Source organism: Herpailurus yagouaroundi, unplaced genomic scaffold (genome assembly GCF_014898765.1).
Source record: "Herpailurus yagouaroundi ecotype Mexico unplaced genomic scaffold, PumYag 189, whole genome shotgun sequence".
Lineage (NCBI taxonomy): Eukaryota > Metazoa > Chordata > Mammalia > Carnivora > Felidae > Herpailurus > Herpailurus yagouaroundi.
In genome coordinates this window covers 12,402,311-12,426,724 of record NW_024412420.1, presented here as the reverse complement: position 1 = coordinate 12,426,724, position 24,414 = coordinate 12,402,311, and the positions used below count along the sequence as shown (strand labels likewise).

Genomic DNA, 24,414 nt, shown 5'->3' with positions numbered 1-24,414 from the left:
ACCTGGCTGAAGTCGGACGCTTAACCGACTGCGCCACCCAGGCGCCCCAAGACATGTTTTAAGCAGAATGCGTAGGGGGGCTTCATAGGGTGAACTCAGGGAGGATATTCCAGGTGAAAAACAAAACCAAACCAAAAAGTCAGCATGATTCTGGTGCTGGTCATGGTCATGATCATGGTCATGTTCTGGTTTTGGTGCTGGTCAAAGAGCCCTTGTGGCTAGGGCCCAGTGTGGATAGGAGTGAGAGAGAACCTGGCCAGGAAGCTTAGGGCTGATGATGGCATTGATGCTTTGATGGAGTGTTGCTTTTCTTTGAAATTGAAAAATCCCTTCTTCATAAGCTTTGTGGTTTATTTATTTATTAAAACAATTGCTTTAATTTTTATTTATTTATTTTTCTGATGGGAGTGGGGGAGGGACAGAGAGAGAGGGAGTCACAGAATCTGAAGCAGGCTCCAGGCTCTGAGCTGTCAGCACAGGGCCCAATGTGGGGCTTGAACTCATGAACCGTGAGATCATGACCTGAGCTGAAGTTGGATGCTTAACATACTGAGCCACCCAGGTACCCTGGTTTTCTTTTTTTAAATGTTTATTAACTTATTTTGAGAAAGAGAGTGTGTAAGCAGGGGAGAGGCAGAGACAGAGAGGGAGGAGGAGAGAGAGGGAGACAGAGAGAGAGAGAGAGAGAGAGAGAGAGAGAGAGAGAAATAGAGAGCGAGAGAGAATTCCAGGCAGGCTCTGCACTTTCAGTGCAGAGCCCGATGCAGGGCTCAGTCCCACAAACTATGAGATCATGACCTGAGCCAAAATCAAGAGCCAGATGCTCAACCAACTGAGCCACCCAGACACCCCTAAACTTTGTGTTTTTGGTGTCTGTTTCTTTCCTTTCCTTTCCTTTCCTTTTTTCTTCTTTTCTTTTCTTTTCTTTTCTTTTCTTTTCTTTTCTTTTCTTTTCTTTTCTTTTCTTTTCTTTTCTTTTCTTTTCTTTTTTCTTTCCTTAGACCCACTATCACCATTCCCTCTTCCTGTGGGTCTGGACAACAGTACAGGGGGAAAAAGAATTTCACAGAATGCTTGTTTTCATTTGACTTAAATTAAAAAAAAAACAAAACACCAGTTATATGCTTTATTATAAAGCAATCTGGTTTCTGGTTCTGTAATAACCCTCCCGGGCAGTGTGGGCAGCATTGGAATGCACACAGAAATTCCTAGGGAGAACTCTGTGTCTCTCTTCCCGTTTGCTCTCCTGAAAGCTCTCTGGAGAACAGAGTCAGATTCTGTTGTCACTGCAGCTGCTGTAAGGCCCCAGTTAAAGCTGTACAGTGGTCTCTGGCGTCTTGCGGGATCCCAGCTTTGAGGCCCCAGACAAAATGAAACCTGATAAAAGTTGTCCTTTTATGGAATATTGAATCACAAAACTGGGCCTGTGCTAGCCTGTAAAATAATTGCAGGGAGGGGTGAGAGACGGCTCAGAAAAGCCTCCTGTCTCCCACACATCGCTTTAAAAGCATTTCTTTGTGGCGGGTCCCTACAGTTTAATCTACTGCAAATGAGATCTTAAAAATCAAGGGCCCCCATATGCTCAACACGGATGTTCAGAAATCCCACTGGATACCAACCTTGAAACCATATTACCCAGGACTAACATTTTTGTGGTCTTGGCCGAAAACCTCGAATGCTCTGGTTTTCCCTCATGGGAAGGACGGTGCCAGCCACGTAGCAAATGCTAATTATCCCATGATCAATGTGATGTCGCACATTTAATTTGATGACCCATACATTATTCTGATTAGGAAAAAAATTTTTGTATTGACTTGGTATGTGTGATAAGCACTTTTCTCTCTACTAGGAAGCTCACTGAAATTATATTCTGGGAGGGAGACCTCACTTCCATGGTCTCCCCATAGAGACAAGGAGGCTTCTGTAGGCCCCAGCCCAAAGGCGAAGGAGGGGCAGAACCACCAATGCCAAGTATCTTCCTCAAAGCACATATACCTGTTATAATGAGACGAATGTTAGGAGCCCAAGTCATTTGACTTCGGATGGGTATGCAGTGTTAGCACAGCCCCACGTTCCCGCTGGCCGTCCCTCCACCCAGCACCTGTCCTTGCAGTAAAAACGGGCCTGAGCAGAAGGTGCAGTCCACACGCCATCTGCTCAGGATTTTCAATTTCACCTGCTTCGTACGTATAGCTGAAAATGTCCAACTGGACTGTCTCAGGTTTGGTTGGCAGGGGTGGGGAACTAGCCATTCCTCAATTTTTCAAGGAGGTAACACTTCTTATTTACATGCCACCAAATTACTAGTAGCCAGCCTTTACTGAGTACTCACAGTATGCCAGGGCTCGGTTCTAAGTGCTTTATACACTACAGTTCCAGGCTTCTCACAGCCTTTCTCTATGATAGGTACTATTGTTATCCCCATTGTACAGGTGGGAAAATCACACACAGAGAGGGCTAATAACTTGCGCAAGGTCTCATAGCTAGCAGGTGGCTGAGCAGGTGCATTCTGACTTAGAGCCAGCACTTTTTCCTGCAGTATCTTGCTGTCTCTCACCTGCCGCTGCTTGGTAGATCTTGTGAGATGGAGCAGTGGGTAGGTAACGTCAGGCCCCCTCATTTTCCCTTTCACTGCCTCCAGGACTGGTAGTGTGGCACTTGCATAACGAACAGAAACTTCAGAGGCGACAAGCTGAGTGGGTGGATGGGAGGCTGGGTGATGGAGACTTGGGACTCAAATATTCATATCATCATTCAATGCCAATACAGCCCACCTCCAGTGCTGTCTCTAAAGACTGTGATGGATAGAGGCTTTCAGGAGAGAACCTGTTGGCTGGGTACAGCACCGTCCTTTGGAAACTTACAAAAGCAAGTAAGTTGCTCTGGCTCTCTGCAGTGTGGCTTCCTCATGTTCAAGGGACGGTTGTTGTGAGCAGAGGCTATGGCTTTCCCGGAGAAAGCAGACCAGTTGCCATGCTCTTGGAGCCCACCCCAACATCTGACCTGCCGTGAATTTTGGAGGAATGCCCTGGGACCCTCGGCAGTGCCGTGATGGCCACAGGTCGGAGTTAAGGAGGCAAGGGAAGAATGGTCTTTAAGAAGCCAATCACATACTCATCGATCCATCGTCTGGAGTAAGGTGATGGTCTCAAACTCATCTCGTTTCCTGAGGCTCCTTCTCTTTCCTCTCCTTTGCTCTGAGCATCAGCCCCCTCCTCTCTGGCCTCTTTGAGAACTAAACGTAGTACATGAAAAGGCCCTTGTTTGCTTCCCACAAGGCTGAGTGGTTCAGTGAGGTTTTCCCAGAGCACTCTTCCACAGCTGTGACCCAAAGCGGAGTGTCACCCAGCTATTTCCCCCAGCCTGGACGGGAGTGGGTAGGCTATGAGCTCCTTAAGAAGATTCTGGCCAACTTGGGGAGTACATCTCCTTTTAGGGAGTGTTGTGAATTAGATCCATTTCTGCACCCTGCTGTTGCAATGGAGCAGCCTGTGAAAGGGAAGATTCTCAGAGGAGCTGTGTTTTAATGTAGCAATTTGATTCAATTTTCCACTCTATAAAATTACCCATCACTGCTCGTTGCTTTCTAACAGACACCTTCACTCTTAATTTAACAATCCTATCGAATTCTGCCAGGGAAATTGGAAAAATTTATCACCTGTGAAATTTTATTTTCCTTTGGTTGTATCTGTTTTTGTAAAACTTCATTAACGACAATGACTTGCTGAGGAAATTATCATTTTTTTTTTTTTTAACTTCAGACACAAGAAATGGCTCGACCTCAACCAAGATATCATTTGCATAATAAAACACAACAAAAAGGCAGGGGAAGTCGGGGCTGGCAGAGGCTGAAAGTGTGAGGAGGAGAAGCAGGCCTTCCCTGGAGGGTGGGGAGGTGGGTGAGGTCCCCAGCAGGAAGGAGCCTCGCAGCCACAGCCTTGCTCCTTGACTCAGGAAGCAATGACGTGGCTCCCCACCCCCAACCCCCGCCCCCCAGGGAAAAGGCGAATGCAGTGCTGACAGGATTGGACCCTCTTCTCAGGAAGACTTGAAATGCCAGTTGCTTACTGACCGTGCTTTTTAGCAACCAGCCCTGTCTTCAGGGGCCCGAGTGTTAGATTCACCTTAGTTCCTAAGTTCATCTGGGATCGAGGTTTAACTTGCTATAAATTTAGGCTTAACTTGAATTTCTCAGCAGAGCACTGAACTCCTGGCAAATTTCCACAGGAGCGATCTTTCTGAATGGACTTGAAGATTCAGCGTTCCTGTGGTCTAACTACCTCACAATTAAAAGGCTCAGGCTTCGGTTTTCCACAGTCTGACCCCCACTGTGCTCTGCGCTGTTCAACAGCTGCTGCCGTTCCCACAAGAAGTGGCTAGGCGGAAGCAGTGATGACTATACGTTTTTTGAGATGCCAGCTATCATGCCTTTGGAAGAAAAGAAATCTGTACCTGGGCTTGCTGTAATGGTGGGCAGAGGAAACAGGTTTATGTGTAAGAGATGCGGTCTGACTTGTGGTATGTCTGAACTAGGTCCTCCTGTGTTGTGCTCCGTCAGGGTCTTCTCAGGTTACGCAGAAGGTTTGTCAGCACTGATCTATGTTCCTTCAGGCTTCTGATAACCCCTTCATCATTTTGAGACGACTTTACCTTACTCTCACATTTACACAGACAAGAAGTTGAGACTAGAGAGTTTTGATGACCCAGCTCAAGATCCAGAGCAAGCCAACGGAGGCCAACGTGAGCATTCTTGACTCTTTAACCTCGCTGCCGTGTGTGAGAGGCTACTTCACATGGCAATGGTGAAAGACACTCCCGGATCACTTCATCCTGCTCCCAGAGCTAGGGAGAGCCTCTGGACTGGGGATCATGGAGGCGCCACTGAAGCTTCCTTGTACTCTTTTCTTCAGAGATTTGGCTTCCTCGGGAGGGTTCAAACTTATATTCTTCCACCAGGTCAAGAATTTCTAAAACTAATGGCAGATAACCAGAAGATAAAATTTCTCACCTGGCAAGACTTCATAAATATCTTCTTCCTCCTCCTTTGTGGGCTCTTTTAGCCCCACACTCCCAGGCAAGATGACGGGTCTGCACTGGGAACTGGAATTCGGGGAGTCAAGGCCATCAATATCGTCATACATCTCTTCTTCTTCCTCCTTTTCCTCCTCCTCTTCATATGGAATGGTTAAGGAGCTCAGATCTGCCAGGGCAGAGATGATAATGAATCAAGACGGGGAGAAAAAGAAAAGAATAAGGCAGGGAAGGAAAGAGGGAGGGAGGGAGGGAGGAGGAGGAGGAGGAGGAGGAGGAGGAGGAGGGATGAGAATAAAATATGTCAAAGGAAAATGAAACACCAGGTTAAGTGCTGTGATTTCTAATGTGGGCCTCGGTGGCAGGAAATCTACAGAAAAGGCCAGACTAGCACCGTGTCAGGTTTAAACCGTCAACATAAATCCTTCCTTGCAATAAAACTTGATCAGGATGAAGCAGCTCTGGAAAGTAGGAGTGTGCGACTGAGCGCATGAGGCGAAGGCGAAGGGAAGAAAATAGGCCAGAAGAGGAAATGCCAGCGTGCTGCACACTGTTTGCCAAGTAGAAAACTGGAAGGGTGAGTGATGGCCTGTGCTTCTCCAGGGGGCACGGAGCTGTGGGGACTATGGCAGCTTCCACAGGGTAGCTGGGCTGCCAGAAGCTCATCTCCTCCATGATCTCACAAGATCGGAGTGTCAGACAAGTTTGTTTATGAAGAGGAAAAACAGGAAAACGTGGAAGAAGAGGAGAAAGTGAGATACAGAAAAATGTAACAGTAATGCAAGACCAAATAGAATGGCTGAGCTGTGTTGGTTACCATGCCCTTTTGCAACCGCACAGTCTGGCTGACCTCAAAGTGGGTCATCGCACAGAGGATGTTGAGCCGTTGCGGCACTGGGGAGCACAGGGCAGGAGAAGGAGATTGGTTTTTTATTTTAATGGGGAACTGGGAAGGTTCATGCTCTGATGTCTAGGACAGAATGCTCTCTGAAACCCTGCTGAGGGGCCTCTGCAGGATGGGCGAGTGCCGTCAGGGTACCCTGGGGAAGGAAAGGATGGAGAGACATCTAACGTTCATTTCAAAACACTATAAAGCTGTTTGGCTTGATTAGGCATTTAATAAAGATTTTGCAACAATTTTCATCTGAATTCTGGGGCCACCTCATTTGAGGAAGGGATCAAAGACACATTTGTGGCTTAAACCATATGTTATTATTTTGTTTGTTTTAAAATAAAATGGAATGAATAATTTCTTCAATGTGGGATTCTGAAAGTACCACAGGGTACAGCTCAATAAAGCTGCTTTGAGTTTTATTGAGGCTTACACACTTAGGGGTATATTACACGCATAAATCCAAGGCACCTAGATGAGAGTGTACCCTGTAGTCTCGCCATCAATGTTCATGTTTGCCTAGTTCCAGTCTATTATACGTGACGCTCTTGGTAGATGCAATAGTTTGTTTTTGTGATAGCAAAGGCATAAACCGAGTAAAATAGGCAATTCTTGTAATTAAGGCTCTGGTGCTTCCTTCTTTTTCTCCACAATAAAATCTCACAGCAGAATAAAAAACAGAGACGAAAAGGCTCGGTGTTTTTGGGTTGATGTGCTCCTCCTTAGGTCTTGGCGCATGTATAAAGTTGGTGTTTCTGCCTTTCTGCAGCGGCAGGGTCTTGCCATGATGGCGTATCGTGGGTTATCTGATGCCAAGCGACAGACTCAAGTCGGCTACCTCTACCTGTCAGGCCACTCCGGACTAGACTTCCAGGGCCACTGGCACCGCTGTGCCTACAGGTCGGCCCCAGCAGAGGGCACTCTAAGAGTGGTCATTTAACATCTTCAGGCAGGAGGACTTCCCATCCCAAAGCAAGGAACGTTTTATTGTGGTTTGGGAAAGAACAATTTGCTTCTAATGTCCAATGGCCATGAAGGCCACTTCGATGAGAGTAGATTTCTACTTCTTACTAAGTTGTAAGAAACGAGAAGATTTGGGACCTAAATTGCGTCTAGGCAACTTTATGTTTGATATCACAACTTTCCTTTCCAGAATATAAGGGGTTAGAAGACACCTAATTGAGCTAAGCTGGTTTTCAAAATCTCCTTGTCTAGTGGGTACGGATATTACAGAGGTCATCTCCACGTTGATTCATACTTGAATCAACTTGAATCAACTCCACGTTGATTCATTACTTTCTGATTCATAACGTGGTACTATTTGTTGTTATAACATAAGGCTGGTAGAAGGCCGAACAAACAGGTAAGAAGTACAGATTGAAGGCTGTGGATTATATTTATGCAATATAACTTCAACTGCAAATCCACTTAAGTATTGTTTCTGTAGTAATGATACTTACCCTTTAACAAGAAACTTATTTGATCCACCCAGTCTCTGGCCTCAGCTGGATTAGCAGCTGTAAACTAAAGAAAAATTAGTGAATTAATTTATTACCTTCATGAATTCATAAAATTTCCATGAATCCCATAGGGAGGTTCAAAGAGGAGAGCTTTGTGAGTTAAGTTGCGGAGTCAAGTTGAAGGCTCAAGATTCTCTGCTTAACTATGTAGAAAAAAGACCAACATCTTACTCAGAGTGGTATTTCCCTTCAGCAATTCTGTACACCCAATGTGGACTACTATTTGAGTCCGGACATTCATGTTCATGTGCATTCATTCGATTATCCATGCATTCGTCAGACATTACTTTGAGAAACGTTTACAGGAAAAAAAAAGAAAAAGCAACCCAAAATTCCTGACTGCAAAGAACAATGCATCAGTTAGGGAGACAATATACACACTTGAGATGGGAACACTACAAAGAATGTTCATCTGGTAACAGATAGATGCTGAGAGAGCAAAGGAGCACTTACTGTCACCTGGAGTAAGCCAGAGAAGCTTGTTGAAGTAATACTGTTTTGGTTGGATTTTACTTATTTATTTATTTTAATGTTTGTTTTTTTTTTTAATGTTTATTTATTTTCGAGAGAGACAGAGAATGGATGGGGGAGGGGCAGAGAGAGAGGGAGACACAGAATCCGAAGCAGGCTCCAGGCTCCGAGCTGTCAGCACAGAGCCTGATGTGGGGCTCAAGCTCGTGAGTTGGGAGATCATGACCTGAGCACAAGTCAGACGCTCAACCGACTTGAGCCACTCAGGTGCCCCTGTTTTGGTTGGATTTTAAAAGAGTTGGCAGAAACTGCCTGCTGGAGGGAACCATGTGCAGAGGATTAGGAATGAGTCCACTGTGTGTGGGGGAAGGAAGGCAGATCAGTTTGACTGGAGGACAGTGACAGGTGATGCCGGAGTGCTGCGGGGTCAGGGAGGAGTTGATGAGAGGGCTCTGAGTACTAGGAGTTCAACCTAAAATGCAGGCAATAGGAAACCACCGTAAATTCTAGCAAAAGGAGCAGGAGATCTCTCTTTCAATAGTTGTGGGTAGGAGGGGTTTGAACAGGGAGGAATGGGAGACAGAAGACCAGCTAGAAGGCTATTTAACTAGTCCTCTGGGGGAGGTGATGAGGGTGGCCATTGTGATGGCTGTGGGAATAAGTAAGAAGGCAAAGATCCAAAAGATATCGTAGAGGAAGAATCCACAGACCATGGTAATGACTTGGGTTCAATGGGCCAAAGAAAAGAAGTAAACAAACTCTACATTCTGATTCACAAAACCAGCCAGTCAAGCAGCAAGCCTTAGTAATTTTTTATTTTAAATGAATCAACTTGAAGTGACTGTTCCTGAAAAACATTTTTATCATCTGGCCATTAGGGTAAGACAAAGATATGTGCTGTGTAAGAAACCTAGATTCCTGCTTAATACTTATTAATAGACATTGTCATTCTTGATTTCTTAAAAACTCATTTCCATAAAAAATATCTAAGGAAATTGATTTAGACTTGTCATATAAATTTTTATCTGGAGGAGGCACCATCAATACTGAAAAATAAAAATAACTTAGAAACATACCAAGTACATTCATCTATTACGTACATATCTATAAAGGATTCTCTAGCAAAGTTTAGTGTTAAGATAAAAAATTTGCGGGGGCGGGGGGCGCCTGCGTGGCTCAGTCAGTTAAGCGTCAGACTTCGGCTCAGGTCATGATCTCGCGGTCCGTGAGTTGGAGCCCCGCGTCGGGCTCTGTGCTGACAGCTCAGAGCCTGGAGCCTGCTTGGGATTCTGTGTCTCCCTCTCTCTCTCCCCCACTCGTGCTCTGTCTCTCTCTGTCTCTCAAAAATAAATAAACATTAAATAAATAAATAAAATTTTGAAATTGCATATTGAAGACCTAGGTTGTTTTTATCAAAACGAGAGTTAAGATACTGTAGAAACATAAAACGATGGGTACTGAGAGCCATCTGAAGAGTCAAAGGCTTACTCAAGTGAGTGATATTACCCTTAATATTAACCTTAGCATAGCTTTTCTCATTTTCCATAAGTTAGCTAAAGAATGGTTTTAGTGGGGTGCCTGGGTGGCTCAGTTGGTTAAGCGGCCGACTTCAGCTCAGGTCATGATCTCGCGGTCCGTGAGTTTGAGCCCCTCATCGGGCTCTGTGCTGACCGCTCGGAGCCTGGAGCCTGCTTCGGATTCTGTGTCTCCCTCTCTCTGACCCTCCCCTGTTCATGCTCTGTCTCTCTCTGTCTCAAAAATAAAGGTAAAAAAAAATTGTTTCAGTAAAATCGTGATAAGATAAAAATTACTAACAACCAGGAAACGATATTTGTACACATACACACACATGTAAAAATATATTTTTGGTGAAACTCATGACATTCCCTTATTCAGAGCTTTTTATTCCTTTAGTTAAATCCACTACTTATTATATTACCTACTATATCATATCAAATATATAAGAATGAACGCAATGAAGAATCAGCCTTTCCCACCCCAGAGCAGGTCCTCTAGTCCCTCCAGTTATCACTGTTACTACTCACTAATCATTGTCACCTACATCGTAGAAATCCTTCCAGAGATACGCAGTGTGTCTACACACAGGAAGATTATTTTGGATAGCGAGATGAATACGGGAAAATAAGTTATTTTTCACTCTACAGTCAGATTTTTCTCTTTCTGGATGTCATGGAAGGAAGTGAAGATAATCAGGGAACGAGTGAAGAGAATGGGAATTAAAGCGGTGAAGTTAGAGATGACGAATGAGGAACTGGGTTGTGTGCTGCAACAGACAAGACTCTCACCTATGGAGTGAGACCAGGAAGGGGAGGGGTGAGGAGGTGGAAGCCAACCAAAGGCGGTAATCTAGGATGAGAGTGACAACACAGAGCAGGAGGGAGGGCACCACATGGCACAGGTGAAGACATGTCAAGAAAGAAGGTCCTGGTAAGAAGTGAGCAGGTAATGAAGAAAGGATGGAACCCAGCATAGCACCCCCAGCTCGCACACAAAAGTGGAGCGAAACTACAAAGCAGTGAGGACCGACCGTCTCCTCGGCTCATCCTACCTCATAGCTGCGCCTGTCCTGGGAGGTCAGTTCAAAGCAGGAGTCTTTCTTGGAATCTTTTCGCAGGTGCGGGGCCATCCGGACACTGTAGTCCTTAATGAGAAAGGTCCCTTTGGGCTGCTTGCCTGCAAGACAGGAAAACCCCCTGTGTCCCTAGAGAAGATGCGACCAAGGGAAGGCGTCCTCTCTGGTATGTAAGCTAAAAGCACAGCAACAGCTGTTCTGTCCCCGAGGAGCCACGATAGTCAAGGAAAGGTCATTAAGGAGGCTCAGGAAGGGGCTACTATGACAGTGAGGCAGAGATCACTGCCAAGCTGGGGAAATGCAACATGAAAGGTTATTTTGCCAAAAGAGGACAACGGAGATGGAGAATTTATTAGAATGTTAAGAGATCTATAACAACAGAAAGGAGGAATTATTACAGCAGGGAGAGTGTGGCTGTAAACGTGAGGCTCTTGAAGGCTATTACAGAACCGTGCAGCGTTATTGCTGTCAGGGCCAGCAGAGCTCACATTTGAGGGGAAGGGACAGCAGCTCAGGGGGCATCACGAGTTCCCGGGGTCCCCTCCTATGCCCCGTGTGGTATTTGGGCCAGACCGCTCTCTACCTCCTGCTGGTCCGGAGGGAATTCATGCGAGAGGGAGAATGATTAAAACTCAGTATTTTGTCCCCCTTCCCAGAGGTCAAATTGGGAAGTGGCATTGGGTGATGAGGAAGGAGGGAAAGGACCCTAAGGGAGGGAAAGGAGACACCACCCTGGCTGTCACTCTCTTTCTAAAACATAAAATGCTAGGAACGGGAAAAGACGGGGTGGTTCCCAATGATTTTGTGCCCTCCTGGTGTAGTTCAGGCAGAACATACAGAGGAGTGGAACCACAGTGCCTGGGTGATGATTTGTGTCCCGTCATCATGTGGAATGAATTGCTGAATACATGCTTTTTGAGGCTGATGGTGATAAGGTGGCAGTGGGATGACAATATTAGGAAAAGAAAAGGAAAGAAAAGAAAAGAAAAGAAAAGAAAAGAAAAGAAAAGAAAAGAAAAGAAAAAGACTCCATCCTTACCTGGTTGAGCTAAAGGGAAATACACACAAACACTCACTACATCCTAAGAAAATGTCTTGGGCACAATAAGAAGTAACTGGCGAGAAGGGAGCCATGCAACAGTGCTTTCTGACACCGGAATCTTTTTTGTTAAAGTATCTCTCCTTGTTCTAACTGGCCACTAAAATGTTTTGTTGTTTCTTTGGTCACCAGGTTTTATTTCAGCCTGACGGCAAAATGGTCCATAAAAGTCTCCAAGTCTCTCCCTCTCCCTCTCTCTCACCTTGAGTGTAGAGGATTCGGAATGAATGAACGTGACACCTGGGTTTATATCCAGATATGCCAACCACTTATTTAAATGCAGCTGGCATAAAGAAGAGTTTTACAATGATATACATGGTATATTAGTTTTAAGGTTTAAAATAAGAAAATTGCCCCTGGCGGGCTTGTATATGCCTAGAATTCAGGGAACAGATTGTGGTTGCTGGCTCGGATGGTGGTCTGGGCATCAGAAGGACGCTGGGGGTGTGTTACTCAGGTTTTGAGCTATGCTGCTAAGATCGCCATGTAGGGCTTCACACTTCACCCCTACGTGGGAAAGTCTCTGAGGAATATAAAAGGGCGAACCCAAGACGAAGCCAGCGATAACCTGAGGCAGGCAGAGAGGCAGCGTGAGCCGCTGGCCTTGAAGCCCAAGCACAAATCTTAAAGATGCCAGGTCACCTGGCAAAGGTGCTGTTCTTGATGCCAAAGGCACGGCAAGTCCAAAGGCAATTGGGTAGACATCTGATTATTCCCAAGACTGGATATCTAGGCATTGGGAGATGCCTCCCCCTGGGAAAGAAGGAAGAGAAGAGAAGTGGGGAGTGACTGGAAGGAAAAGGAAGGGTGTACTCTGAATCACTGGCCTCTGTGCCGAGGTGGCAGAGCCCAAGGAAAGTCCCCACAAGACCTGATGCTTTGCAGGAGGGTATCCCCTCTTTGCAGGTTTGTGTTCACTGACAGTGATCATTTTTAGGCTTTGTTTAGTTGTCGCTGTCTCCGGTTTATGCTTATATCCTCTGTTTCTTCTCGTGAACTTAGTGACTGTGCTAAGCACGGATGGGAGGCCTTCTCGGGAGAGCGTATGAGTGGTGTGCTTGATTGACTCAATGGTGGCTCATTAAGAAGCTGCCTCTGGCCTGAGTCAACACTTCACTGCTGCTGCCATCTGGCTGGAGGGTGTCTCCTGGGCACAGCAGCCATTTGGGTCTCAACACTCCACGGCTCTAGGGATGTCCACGGGACTACTTCCCAGCATTCCATAGGATGAAGTTGAAAGCATAATCTTCGAGAGTCTGGACCCAAGGGTTCTGTTTCTGGGCCATTGGCAAGCTGTTTAAATCTTTCTCACAAGTTTTTCCCCCAGTATTTTAACTATATTATTAATATCCATAAAGAGTTTGAGGTTCTTTAAAAAAAATACCAAAGTGTTCAACATTGATAATATTGTGTTATTAGTCATAATAAAAGACAACCTTTTGACATGCTGACCACACCATCCTAGTGTTTGAAGTGAAAATAATTTCTAAATTGCATCTGAGTTTTTGGTGACGGACAAGGTATTACTTAACAGCCTCTTTCAGTCTCCCAAGCATGTCCCTTTATGGGTGTTAGTTAAGGACTGCTATCTTGAGATCTAAGTGCTTGAGAATTTACGAAGTGCTTGCATCCAGGAGTGAGCTGCTGCTGTGCAGATGAAGAACACTTACTTTTCTCGTTAGCATAGTAGTAGAAGAGGCCTCTGCTGATGACACACCATCGTTTCTGCCATTCCGATCCAAAGAAACTATGATCTAAACGGAACAGCAGTAAGGGGACATAAATTCAGGTAACTACAACCACTGAAGAGTCTGTAAAGTCCAACAACACACAGTCCAGTGTGTTATTGTTTTATTTCCTAGGTTAATGGACTGTAAAACCCTCCCTTTCACTCCCGCAGGTTATCCCATATTGACTCAGAGTCCAGAGGGCTCGCTCCGTTAAAGGTCCAGATTCTACACGGGGTTTGCCTGTTCTGACCTCTCACAGCTGTCTCGCTATTTATCTTCCTTGATATCTTTCAGGTTCTAATCTCATCCAGTGCTTTTCAAATTCTCTATGATCCCTTTATGCGGTGCCTTTTAGCAAACCAAACTGATGCTCAGGCCATGGGCACAGGAAAGGCTTTCTTTGTACTAAAGCCAATTTGCTTTTTGAGTGCTAAACTTGGGACCCTGGGCCTAGGATGGCGGTATCTATTCTCATCCAGTGAGCGATGGGTCAAGAGGTGGGTTCCTCTGAAACTTGAAACTGGGCTGCTTCACACAGGATATAAAATGATACTCTTGACAACAGTTTTGCTCTATGGGAGCACACTGAGAGATGAGAACAAGAATATCATCGGCAATTCATTCAACAAGGACTTATTAAGCACCTGTTGTGTACCAGGTGAGCAAAGCAGAACCAGTTCCTATTCTGACGAGACTCACAATCTGCTGAAGATTTGGGGGGCGCTGGACTACACCAGACTTCTCTCTTGCCTTCCTTTTGGTCTCCCAGCTCCTGAGCGCAGAATTGGGCATAGAGACAGCACTTTCTACATTAGTCCTTTTTCCTCATTTCCCTTCCCTTCCTGGACTGTTCTGAGACCTGTGGGTCTGATCAGTACCTTTGCTTTTCTTCTCCAAGTATCCCTGCTTGATGATGTTATCCAGCTCTTGAGCCCCTCTTGTGATGTCTTCCACTCCTGAAAGGAACAACGGCAAACATGCTTTGTTGAAACCTGGCAGAGTTTTCATTTATTTAGGCAACTTTAGATAATCTACATTAATGAAGGGGGTGCAGAAGGGCAATTGCTTAAGCACAGCACAAAATAAGATAATTTTTATATGATTGGGGAAAAAGAGTAAATTTTCTTTCTCCCTCATTATATCTAATGCTAAAACCACTTACAATGATCTAAACATACATTAGCTTGTTCAAGGGGAGGTAGCCTAAATATGTACTGATTGGCAAGAAAAGGACTCCAGAGAATTAAGAATTTGCAGTGGAGATAAGCTCCAAATTGGATAACCACACTGAGATCATCAAAAGTCAAATGAATAGCTACCAGCAGAGAGACGCTTTAGTGAGTGATAGAGTTCACCATAGACGCAGCCACCTCCGTGAGAGCAATAAACACACACTCACTCTTAAAACACACACACACACACACACACACACACACACACACACACACACACACCAAAACACAAAGCCATTAGTGAACATAAATTTTATTAAGTTCACACAAAGAAGGGCTATGCAAGCTGAACTGACAATAGCCACCAAATCCTGGTTTTGTCCAAGTATGGGAAAGAGCCTAACAATGGTAGAAGCCTTTACCAAGAGAAGACTCTGGAATTGACATCAGCCTCTAATCGTATGCTGCTAACATCCTTGACTTTCAATTAGCCTTGTTAGGTACAAATTTATTGAGAAGTCAAGATCCTCATCCATCTTTCACCACTGAGGTTTATACTTATTTTATAGAAGAGAGGAGTAAAGGACAAAAAAAGAAGGGATTTACTCCTTAAAAAATCAAATGAAACAAGAACACAAAAAATTCTTAAAAAAATACGAGTCCATATTTCTTTTTTTTAAGTTGATTTATTTTTTTGGTAATCTCTACACCCAATGTGGGGCTCGAACTCATGGCCCCAAGATCAAGAGTTGTGTGCTCTTCCGACTGAGCCAGCCAGGTGCCCCCAGGTCCATATTTCTTAATTAGGAGAAATAAGGAGAGTGGGCTGGCAGGATCCTAATGTTTATTGTTTTTAGTCTCCAAAACCAAAGCTCCTTTGGTTTCCCTTAAAAGATTTAGAAAGCAAAACAAAATACAAACCAATTGAAGGGACAACCACATAGGAATCAACTGGGTCACCTATACAATATCTTGAGACTTTTGGGTGAAGTAATTTTTTTTTCAATTACACGATTGTTTTTTGAAATTTTCAATAACTAACATTTATTCAGTGGTGGCTATGAGCTGGCAGTTTACTTCTTGCTTAAAATATTTCTTGTTTAAAAATAACTTAAGAATTTTTTTATTTTAGAGAGAGAGAGAGAGCGAGCACGAGCATGTGTGTGAGCAGAGGAGGGGCAGAGGGAGGGAAAGAGAGAGAGAGAGAGAGAGAGAGAGAGAGAGAGAATCTCCAGCAGGCTCCACACTCAATGTGGAGCCTGACGTGGGACTTGATCTCATAACCCTGGGGTTATGACCTGAGCCGACATCAAGAGTTGGACACTCAACCGACGGAGCCATCCAGGCGCCCCTAAAAATAACATTTTAAGACAATTTAAAATGCAACTAAGATTACCTTTTGCTTCTAAGTTGTTTTGAACTTAGTTTTAAACAGAGATCTGGAGGGCTTTTCTTTTTTAGTGTGTCTAAGTGCCTGATTCTTTCTATTTGTCCTTATTGTCAACTTCCTTGTTCATGGACTATTTTCATTTGTGTGCTCTACGGTTAGCGAACTCTGTGGCTGCTATAAATCCTCCCAGATGGGTCTCAGGGTGCACACGTGAGATGAAGAGCAGCAAAGGGAAGTTCATTTGTCTAGGACCCTTTCATTTCTCCCACTCTTCTGAAAATTCTAATACCTCTCTGGAAATGCTCTCCAAGAAAATAGAAACTGATATTATGGAGGGTGGAGTGGCCGGGTTGAGGGCCTGATATGGTTGAGAAGGTCCTTTGCAGGAGAGCCTATCCTCTCTGCAGCACTATCAAAAATTGCTCCTAGAGGCCTAAAAATTAAATGAAAGACACGGGAGATGAGAAAAACAGGATCCCCTAAGCTTGGAGTTTCTATTTCTTCTTGCAGTTTTTTTTTTTCTTTTCTTTTTCTTGTTTTAAGGTCTTGTTAAACTTAGAGACACAGATTCTAGTTAGAGATGCCGAGAGTCTGAATCATAAAAGACATGTTAAACGTTCTATTAGAATTCAAACCTCCTTTTTTAATGCAAATCTAAATGCCATTTTATGGAACATCTATAATTATGAAAATGGGAAGACATTGCCTCGTGTGCGGGGAGATTCTGTGAGTATGAATATTACATTAATGTGCCCACACCAGCTCACTGATCCTGCTGGCAGGAGCATAAAAAATGCTTGAGTGAAACTTTTATTTAGATGTTAAGACTCCAGGCCCCAGCGGGGTGACAGAGACAGTCCCTGCGAGTTGCCATCAGAAAGAGAGCTTGAATTGAATTACCCAGGGGGGAAGGAAGTAGTGATGAGCACTGCTTCGCTTATTTAATTTCATTTACTTTCAGTACATTATCAGCATGAGGCTTTTCTCTCCCCACCAACCGAAACCCAAGAATGCCACCACCAAGAAAACAAAGACATAATGCCGCAGAGACGTTTGAACCTCGAGTCACTAATTCTAGGAAACTAGGGTCAGTACCATCACCGCCTTCTCTCCGAAAAGAGTCACACTCAGTTTGCTGAAACTGGGAAAAAAGGGAGCTGCTGACTTTTCTCTCTTGGTCATTCACCAACAGATTCTGAAGAGCTAGAGATATGGTATTTTATGTGCTGGGTTTTTGCGAGACGTGTTCTGTTGCTTTCTTATTAGAGGGAATCTGTACTGAGGAACTCTCTTCCCTGGTTTCCCTTATGGGCAGTGGAAAAAATGGGATGAAGCGAAGGTGAAGTTTGAAATGGCTATGGAAAACAATTAGGAAATCAAATCAAAGCAATCTCTATTCTAGAGATTGTCTTCTGTGTGCAAGGGACTGTGTGGGGAGTCTAATAACAGAATTGTTCTCAGTGTAAGTTGACACTGAGCTCAATTTCATTAGCTCCATGATCTATCAGATAAATCCAGACAACCAAGATGGGAAGCCATTGTGGCAATCAAGCTGTCTCCTATTTCGGTGTCAGCTCGGTGTCCTACTGATCAAGAACCAGTGATCTTGAGGATGCACCACGTTGGCCATGGTCCCGGGGTGATTGAAGTAGGAGGAGCCTTGTATGCCTGAATCCACACCTACTGGCAAATGAACAGGTCTGCAGAGCTACTTAATGCCTAATAGGAAGCATGTAAATGCTTTGTAGGATGATAATAAAAACAGGAAGAAGCCACAAATAATTGCATGGGTTGCTATTTTAAGGCCAAAACATTTATATGTAAGTATACAATTTTTAAAAATAATCGAGCCTTTTTGTCCATTACCTGAAAAAAAGATATCACCATCTTAATGAAAAAATAGAAATGATTTAGATTTATTGGGAAGAAATGGCCTTCTTGGACAAACCTAAGGGTGCATCACAGTGTATCAGCACAAAACAGAATTACATTCGTGTCATCATCTCTCTCTACCACTGCACTTAACTAAATCTCCCAGAATAGCCCATATAAAGAAAAGATTCACTTAGCTGAAGGATGTGGGGCCATAAAGATAAGATCAGCAGAGAAGGTGTTACCTAGAAGTGACGGCCACCCAACTTTCGTGGCAGATGAAGATAAAAGAAATTCTCGGACATCTTTCTCTCCTCATCCAGATTCCTTTAAACCCTTGTATCCCACCCATACCCAGCTCTGCAATAAAACACGACGGACTAGGATTCCGTCTCTCAGCACTAAACATGACTCTTCAGTCAGCTATGGACAGCAACAACAATGGGGACCCTTTGAGTGTGATACATTTCCATAAAGCAGTCAATAAAAAAGACATGGGAGCTTATGTGAGTCATGGCTTATTTAATCAGCTGCGTTCTAGCCCACTGAGAAAAGAGAATTGGAGAAATCACTTGGCAACACCACAGCACAAGGCTAACAGTACAAGAGGCCATGCAATCTCGTTGCAAAAAGGTCACAACCCCTGCAGAACCAGGCAGGTGCCTGTGAACTTCCCTTAGACGCAGCTGGCTGGTTTCTTGCTAAGCCAACCTGAAATGAAAATCGATGATTAAGAAAAAAAAAGTTTTTTATGTTTATTTATTTTTGAGAGAGAGAGACAGAGTGTGAGCGAGGGAGAGGCAGAGAGAGAGGGAGACGCGGGATCTAAAGCAGGCTCCAGGCTCTGAGCGGTCAGCACAGAGCCCGACGTGGGGCTTGAACTCACGAACCACAGGATCATGACCTAAGCTGAAGTTGGATGCTCAACCGACTGAGCCACCCAGGTGCCCCAAATCAATGATTTAAAAAAAAACATCTTTTGTTCAACTGCCCCCCCCCCCCCCCTTTAAACTGTGGACTTCTCCCATTGTCCCTTTTCCTTTTAACCCAAGTTCTTTCCAATTGTTTGGAAAAAGGGACCAAACTCCAGCCTAGAGACTGAGAGCTACCAGGGGTGAATTTCAGGCAGGGTGAAGTTTATCAGGTTCCTCCATTAAAGTACCTGTGATAAGGACCCCAGGGGATTGGGTGGATGAGGTTGGAGAAAATCTAATATTTGGAGGTGGGGGATGAACTATGTTCCATCTGGTCATAGATGGTCTAGATGGTCTAGATGGTTCCATCTGGTCTAGATGGCTGGTGTACGTGCATTGGCAGACGGGTGACAAACACACAGTTCACAATGCCTCAGATGTACAAAGGGGAAGAGAGTATTGCAGGGAGGGTGAGGGTAGTATTCTCCTGGTTGGTGGTCGTTGGTCCTAAATCTCCTTTGTAGTTGGTTTCTGTGGCCTTTGTAAAATAAGTTCATTACAGTTTTCCCTCAGCTTCTTGAACGTCTAGGCTGCTTTTTTGCCTTTTTTTCTCAGTTTTCGGGAGCCAGTCAGTAAGTCACAGTCAGTAAGTGACAGTAAGCCAGTCAGTAAGTGACAGTCAGTCTGAGGTGTCGGGCATGTTCAACTTCGAAGCATGACACTAACAGGGAAGTTGGTTTTGAAGACTCTTCCTCCCTTAGTCTCTTGGGACAGCCTCACAGAATTCTAACTTCCGTGGTTCTATTCGCTACCCACCTGAGTTGACACCTTCACACTTTCCTGTCATTTTGCTTCACTTATTAAGGAATTTACACCAACACATGTAACACATGTGAGGTGAAAAATTCTAAATCATGAATAATAATCGACTTCGGATCGGGAAGTTTCAGAGATGCAGAAAGACCGCTCAGACGGCTTTAATTTCGTGGAGGAATAACTGGGATGCAGAGGAGAGGAAGAGGAGGGGACTCAAAGTACTTGGTCAAACTCTTCAACAAGCTGTGGCAGAAGAAGCTAGAAAACAAAACAAGGGGAATTAGAGTGAGACTGAAGGTCTAGCCGTAAGCAAACCAGCACAGGAGACAACATTTGGGACATCTTGATGGACTCTTGTTGGCCCTCAAACTTTTTAAGGTCTTAAAAAAGATCTGTTAATTCAGGTTACTGGATCTGGCAATCCAGACCAGACTATAAAAATCTGTGGAAGAAACCTTGTTATCCTGAGGATAAAGAAAATTCATGAGAGGTTCTAGGCCAATAAGTAGTACTAAGAACAAAGGCAGATAATTGATGAGCGGAAAAATTAAAACTAGGGGCGCCGGGATGGCACAGTCCGTTAAGCATCTGATTCTTGATCTCGGCTCCGGTCATGATCTCAGTTTGTGAGTTCGAGCCCTCACATTGGGCTCTGTGCTGATGGTGCAGAGCCTGCTTGGGATTCTGTCTCTCCTTCTCTCTGACCCTCCCCCGCTTGTGCTCGCTCTCTCTCAAAAATAGGGGCACCTGGGTGGCTCAGTCGGTTAAGCGTCCGACTTCGTCTCAGGTCATGGTCTCGCGGTTTGTGAGTTCGAGCTCCGCGTCGGGCTCTGTGCTGACAGCTCAGAGCTTACAGCTTGCTTCAGATTCTGTGTTTCCCTCTCTCTCTCTCTGCCCCGACCCCACTCACACTCTGTCTCTCTCTCAAAGCTAAATAAATGTTTAAAGAAAAATTAAAAAAAAAAAAAACGAAAACAATAATTAAAACTAATATGTTTTAATGAAAAAACCAAATAAACTTTTAATCTGCATTTTATAAAGCATGTTTATATCTCATTTGAGCTTCACAACAGTCTGTGAGGTCTGTATTATTATTAGTTCTTTAATAGCACTCTTTATGAGTGCTCTTTATTAGCACTTTACAGACCAGGAAATCTTTTTAAAATTTCTAAAATCCTTAAAAAAATTTAAAAAAAAATTTTTTTTTCAACGTTTATTTATTTTTGGGACAGAGAGAGACAGAGCATGAACGGGCGAGGGGCAGAGAGAGAGGGAGACACAGAATCGGAAACACGCTCCAGGCTCTGAGCCATCAGCCCAGAGCCCGACACGGGGCTCGAACTCACGGACCGCGAGATCGTGACCTGGCTGAAGTCGGACGCTTAACCGACTGCGCCACCCAGGCGCCCCCCAAAAAAATTTTTTTTAAACATTTATTTGTTATTGAGAGATGGAGAGAGACAGAGCATGAACATGGGAGGGGCAGAGAGAGGGGGAGACACAGAATTCGAAGCAGGCTCCAGGCTCTGAGCTGTCAGCACAGAGCCCGATGTGGGGCTCGAACTCACAAACCGAGAGATCATGACCTGAGCCGAAGTTGGATGCTTAACTGACTGAGCCACCCAGGTGTCCCAGGAAACTGAGTCTTAGTGAAATTACTGACCTTGCTGAAGCCTGCTCAGTTGGAACAGCCCATGCACTTTCCATCACCCTGAGCCTGAGTTGAGGAGACGCACTCAGGGTGGCTGAGGAAAGACAGGGTCTGCCAGCCTCACTCTCCCACAAAAGACCCCATTTAAGTACAGCAAAAGAAGCAGACAAGTGTGTGGTTATTCTAATACTTGATGTAAAAAAATTATTACTATTTTTACAAATATTTTTAAAAAAATACAATTTATTGTCAAGTTAGCTAACATACAGTGTATACAGTGTGCTCTTGGCTTTGGGAGTAGATTCCCATGATTCATCGCTTACATACAACACCCAGTGCTCCTCCGAACAAGTGCCCTCCTCAATGCTCATCACCCATTTCCCCCTCTCCCCCATGCCCCCCATCCACCTTCAGTTTGTTCTATTTAAGAGTCTCTTATGGTTTTCCTCCCTCTCTGCTTGAAATTATTTTTTTCCCCTTCCTTTCCCCCACGGTCTTCTGTTAGGTTTCTCAAATTCTACACATGAGTGAAAACGTGATATCTGTCTTTCTCTGACTGACTTATTTCAACTAGCATAAATATCCTCCAGTTCCCTCCATGTTGTTGCAAATGACAAGACTTCATTCTTTCTCACTGCCAAGTAGTATTCCATTGTATATATAAACCGCATCTTCTTTATACATGTAGGGACCTCATCAAGATAAAAACCTTCTGCACAGCAAAGGAAACAATCAACAAAACTAAAAGGCAACCGATACAATGGGAGAAGATATTTGCAAATGACATATCAGATAAAGGATTAGTATCCAGACTCTATAAAGAACTTACCAAACTCAACACCCCCCCAAATTGTTTTAAGATACTATATTTATTTAATTTTTTTAATGTACCGGCTGACTAATCTATGGAATTGCTTTCCAGGGCAGGTCTGTGTAAAATCCAAGAAGTCAATAGATACACAGTACGGAGCACAATAAGAGAACATATGAGAATACAATAAAAGGATACACGGGTAAAGAAAATACAAGAGGAAGCCACCTGGAGCTCTCACAAATGGTGCTTGGTCACCAAGGTTTGGAAGATGTCTTTTGATGCAAGAGTGGTATCTAGAGGAATGGTATCCAGTGTAGGGCTCATGCAAGAATCTTGAACATGATGTATTTACTCTTTAAGGAAGAGCACTTGGTTTAAAGAGAAAGAAGATTTAGAAAAATGTTTGTTTTTGAGAGACTGCAAGTGGGGGAAGGGCAGAGAGAGGGGGACAGAGCCTGATGTGGGGCTCGAACTCACGAACCACGAGATCATGACCTGGGCTGAAGTCGGATGCTCAACCGACTGAGCCACCCAGGTGCCCCAGGAGTAAGATTTTTAAGCCAAATACCCCAAGTTGGTTCCTTTTCACAAAACATTCCATCAACAATGCCACGCTACAAGGTAACATATGGAAACTATGACGACTCATGGAGGATGAAGAACCTTCTTATTTCTACAAAGAGGCACCACACTAATCGTCGGAGGGGCCTGTGGTCTTAGGGGATGCTCCTCTTCCATGTCTTCATGTTCAGTGGGATTTTACTTGTAAGAAGTGAAAGAATTAGAAAAAAGCCCTTCCAACTCCAGGTATGCTAACTTCAACACACTATTTCTAGCATCTAAATAAATGGTAATAGTAATCAGCAGCATCTTCTAAGTGTACATATTTCACTTTAAAAAATATATTTTTTTAACGTTTGTTCATTCTTGAGAGACAGAGCATGGGGGGTGGGTGGGGCAGAGAGAGAGAGAGAGAGAGAGAGAGAGAGAGAGAGAGAGAGGAAGACCCAGAATCTGAAGCAGGCTCCAGGCTCCGAGCTGTCAGCATAGAGCCCAACGCGGGGCTCGAACCACAAATTGTGAGATCATGACCTGAGCCGAAGTTGCTGCTTAACCGACTGAGTCACCCAGGCACCCCTACATATTTCACTTTAAAGAATGACTCACTCCATATAATAATCCACTAAGTCTCAATCATCGAATCATGACACATTGGTGTTTTTGATCAATTGCAGCTGTTAATCTACAGGGCAGAGATTTCAAATAATTCCCTTTTAGAATAAGAATGGATTCAAAGTTTTTCTTACTAATATCATTCATCTGCATTCTGATATGCTTTCTTAAGGGAAAAAGCCAATCGAAAAATAATTTATAGCTTATCTTACTTATGCTACAATCTATGGTACTAAATACATCAGATGCACTATTACAATGGTGGGAATCAAGAGCTCCCCCAGTGCTTTATCTCCTTGAGAAAATCGTGTTTCTTCAAAATCACGGGTGTTCCATGGAAGTGGGCTGAGCATATAAATGTGGGTGGACATGTGTCATGGTGGGAAAAAGGCTGAGAAGTCATGCGATCTCCACACAAATTGTTTAAACTCAGAAAGTCTCTTGTGTCTTCTGATTTTGTTCATTATGCGTACCTGTAACCCAGCACCCTAAGCTTTATTTTTATCCTAGGAATCCTAGAACCACAAAGATCCAAGCTACCTGAAGTCTCTTTAGTAGCCAAACCACAGTAACTGGCAATCATACAAAGTGAGAACCCTCATACAAATCCAGGCAGCAAGGCTTCAAATGGCCTTGCGACTCTAATAAGTAGGTAGAGAGGATGGAAAATGCCAAATCATCTTTTTACAAAACTTTGAAGGATCACTGTATTCCCTCCTTGTCCTGAGTCAGGTCACCATTAGGTAGATATGTGTCATTTAAAAGCATATCTATAAAGTGAATGACAAAATATCATTTCTAAATCTATTTATTTACTACTCCGCTGGGCTGTGATAAGAACACGGGGGAAAGAAAAGAAAAAAGAAAAGAGCCTTGCCTAGGTTTGGAAGAATTTTTTTTTAAATTTTAAATTGGTTTACCTTCTATTTGTCTACCATACTGTGGCCAGAAATCATTTTTCTGAAACACAGAAGTGGTCATGTCACCTTCCTGCTTAAAGCTAATGGTTCCCCATTACTTATAGGGAACCATTATAGGGTGGTATCGAATATCACCGATCCCTTATAGGATGAACATCAAACTCTCCAGCATACAAAAACTTTAAAATATTTGGTCTCACCTATTGTCCAGTTTAGTTTTCTTCTATGCCCCATACCTCCCAATGCTCCAGCAACGGTAAGTAACAGACTGCCGTCTGGAACATGCCATGTACTGTACACTACAGAACTTTGCTCATCTGTTTTTCCTCTTTGGGAATTCCTCTCTCTCTTTCAAA

At 44.0% G+C, this 24,414-nt stretch overlaps 1 protein-coding gene across 1 annotated transcript in view; it reads right to left on the bottom strand.

Moving 5' to 3' along the window:
- SKAP1 (src kinase associated phosphoprotein 1) overlaps window positions 1-24,414 on the bottom strand; it is a 291,445-nt gene that overhangs the window by 35,968 nt on the left and 231,063 nt on the right. Inside the window, exons 5-9 of the mRNA XM_040497891.1 lie at window positions 14,215-14,292; window positions 13,277-13,360; window positions 10,484-10,608; window positions 7,384-7,447; window positions 5,009-5,200 (exon numbers count right to left, since the gene is read on the bottom strand). Coding sequence (XP_040353825.1) covers window positions 5,009-5,200; window positions 7,384-7,447; window positions 10,484-10,608; window positions 13,277-13,360; window positions 14,215-14,292 — 543 coding nt within the window. The remainder of the gene's footprint in view (window positions 1-5,008; window positions 5,201-7,383; window positions 7,448-10,483; window positions 10,609-13,276; window positions 13,361-14,214; window positions 14,293-24,414) is intronic.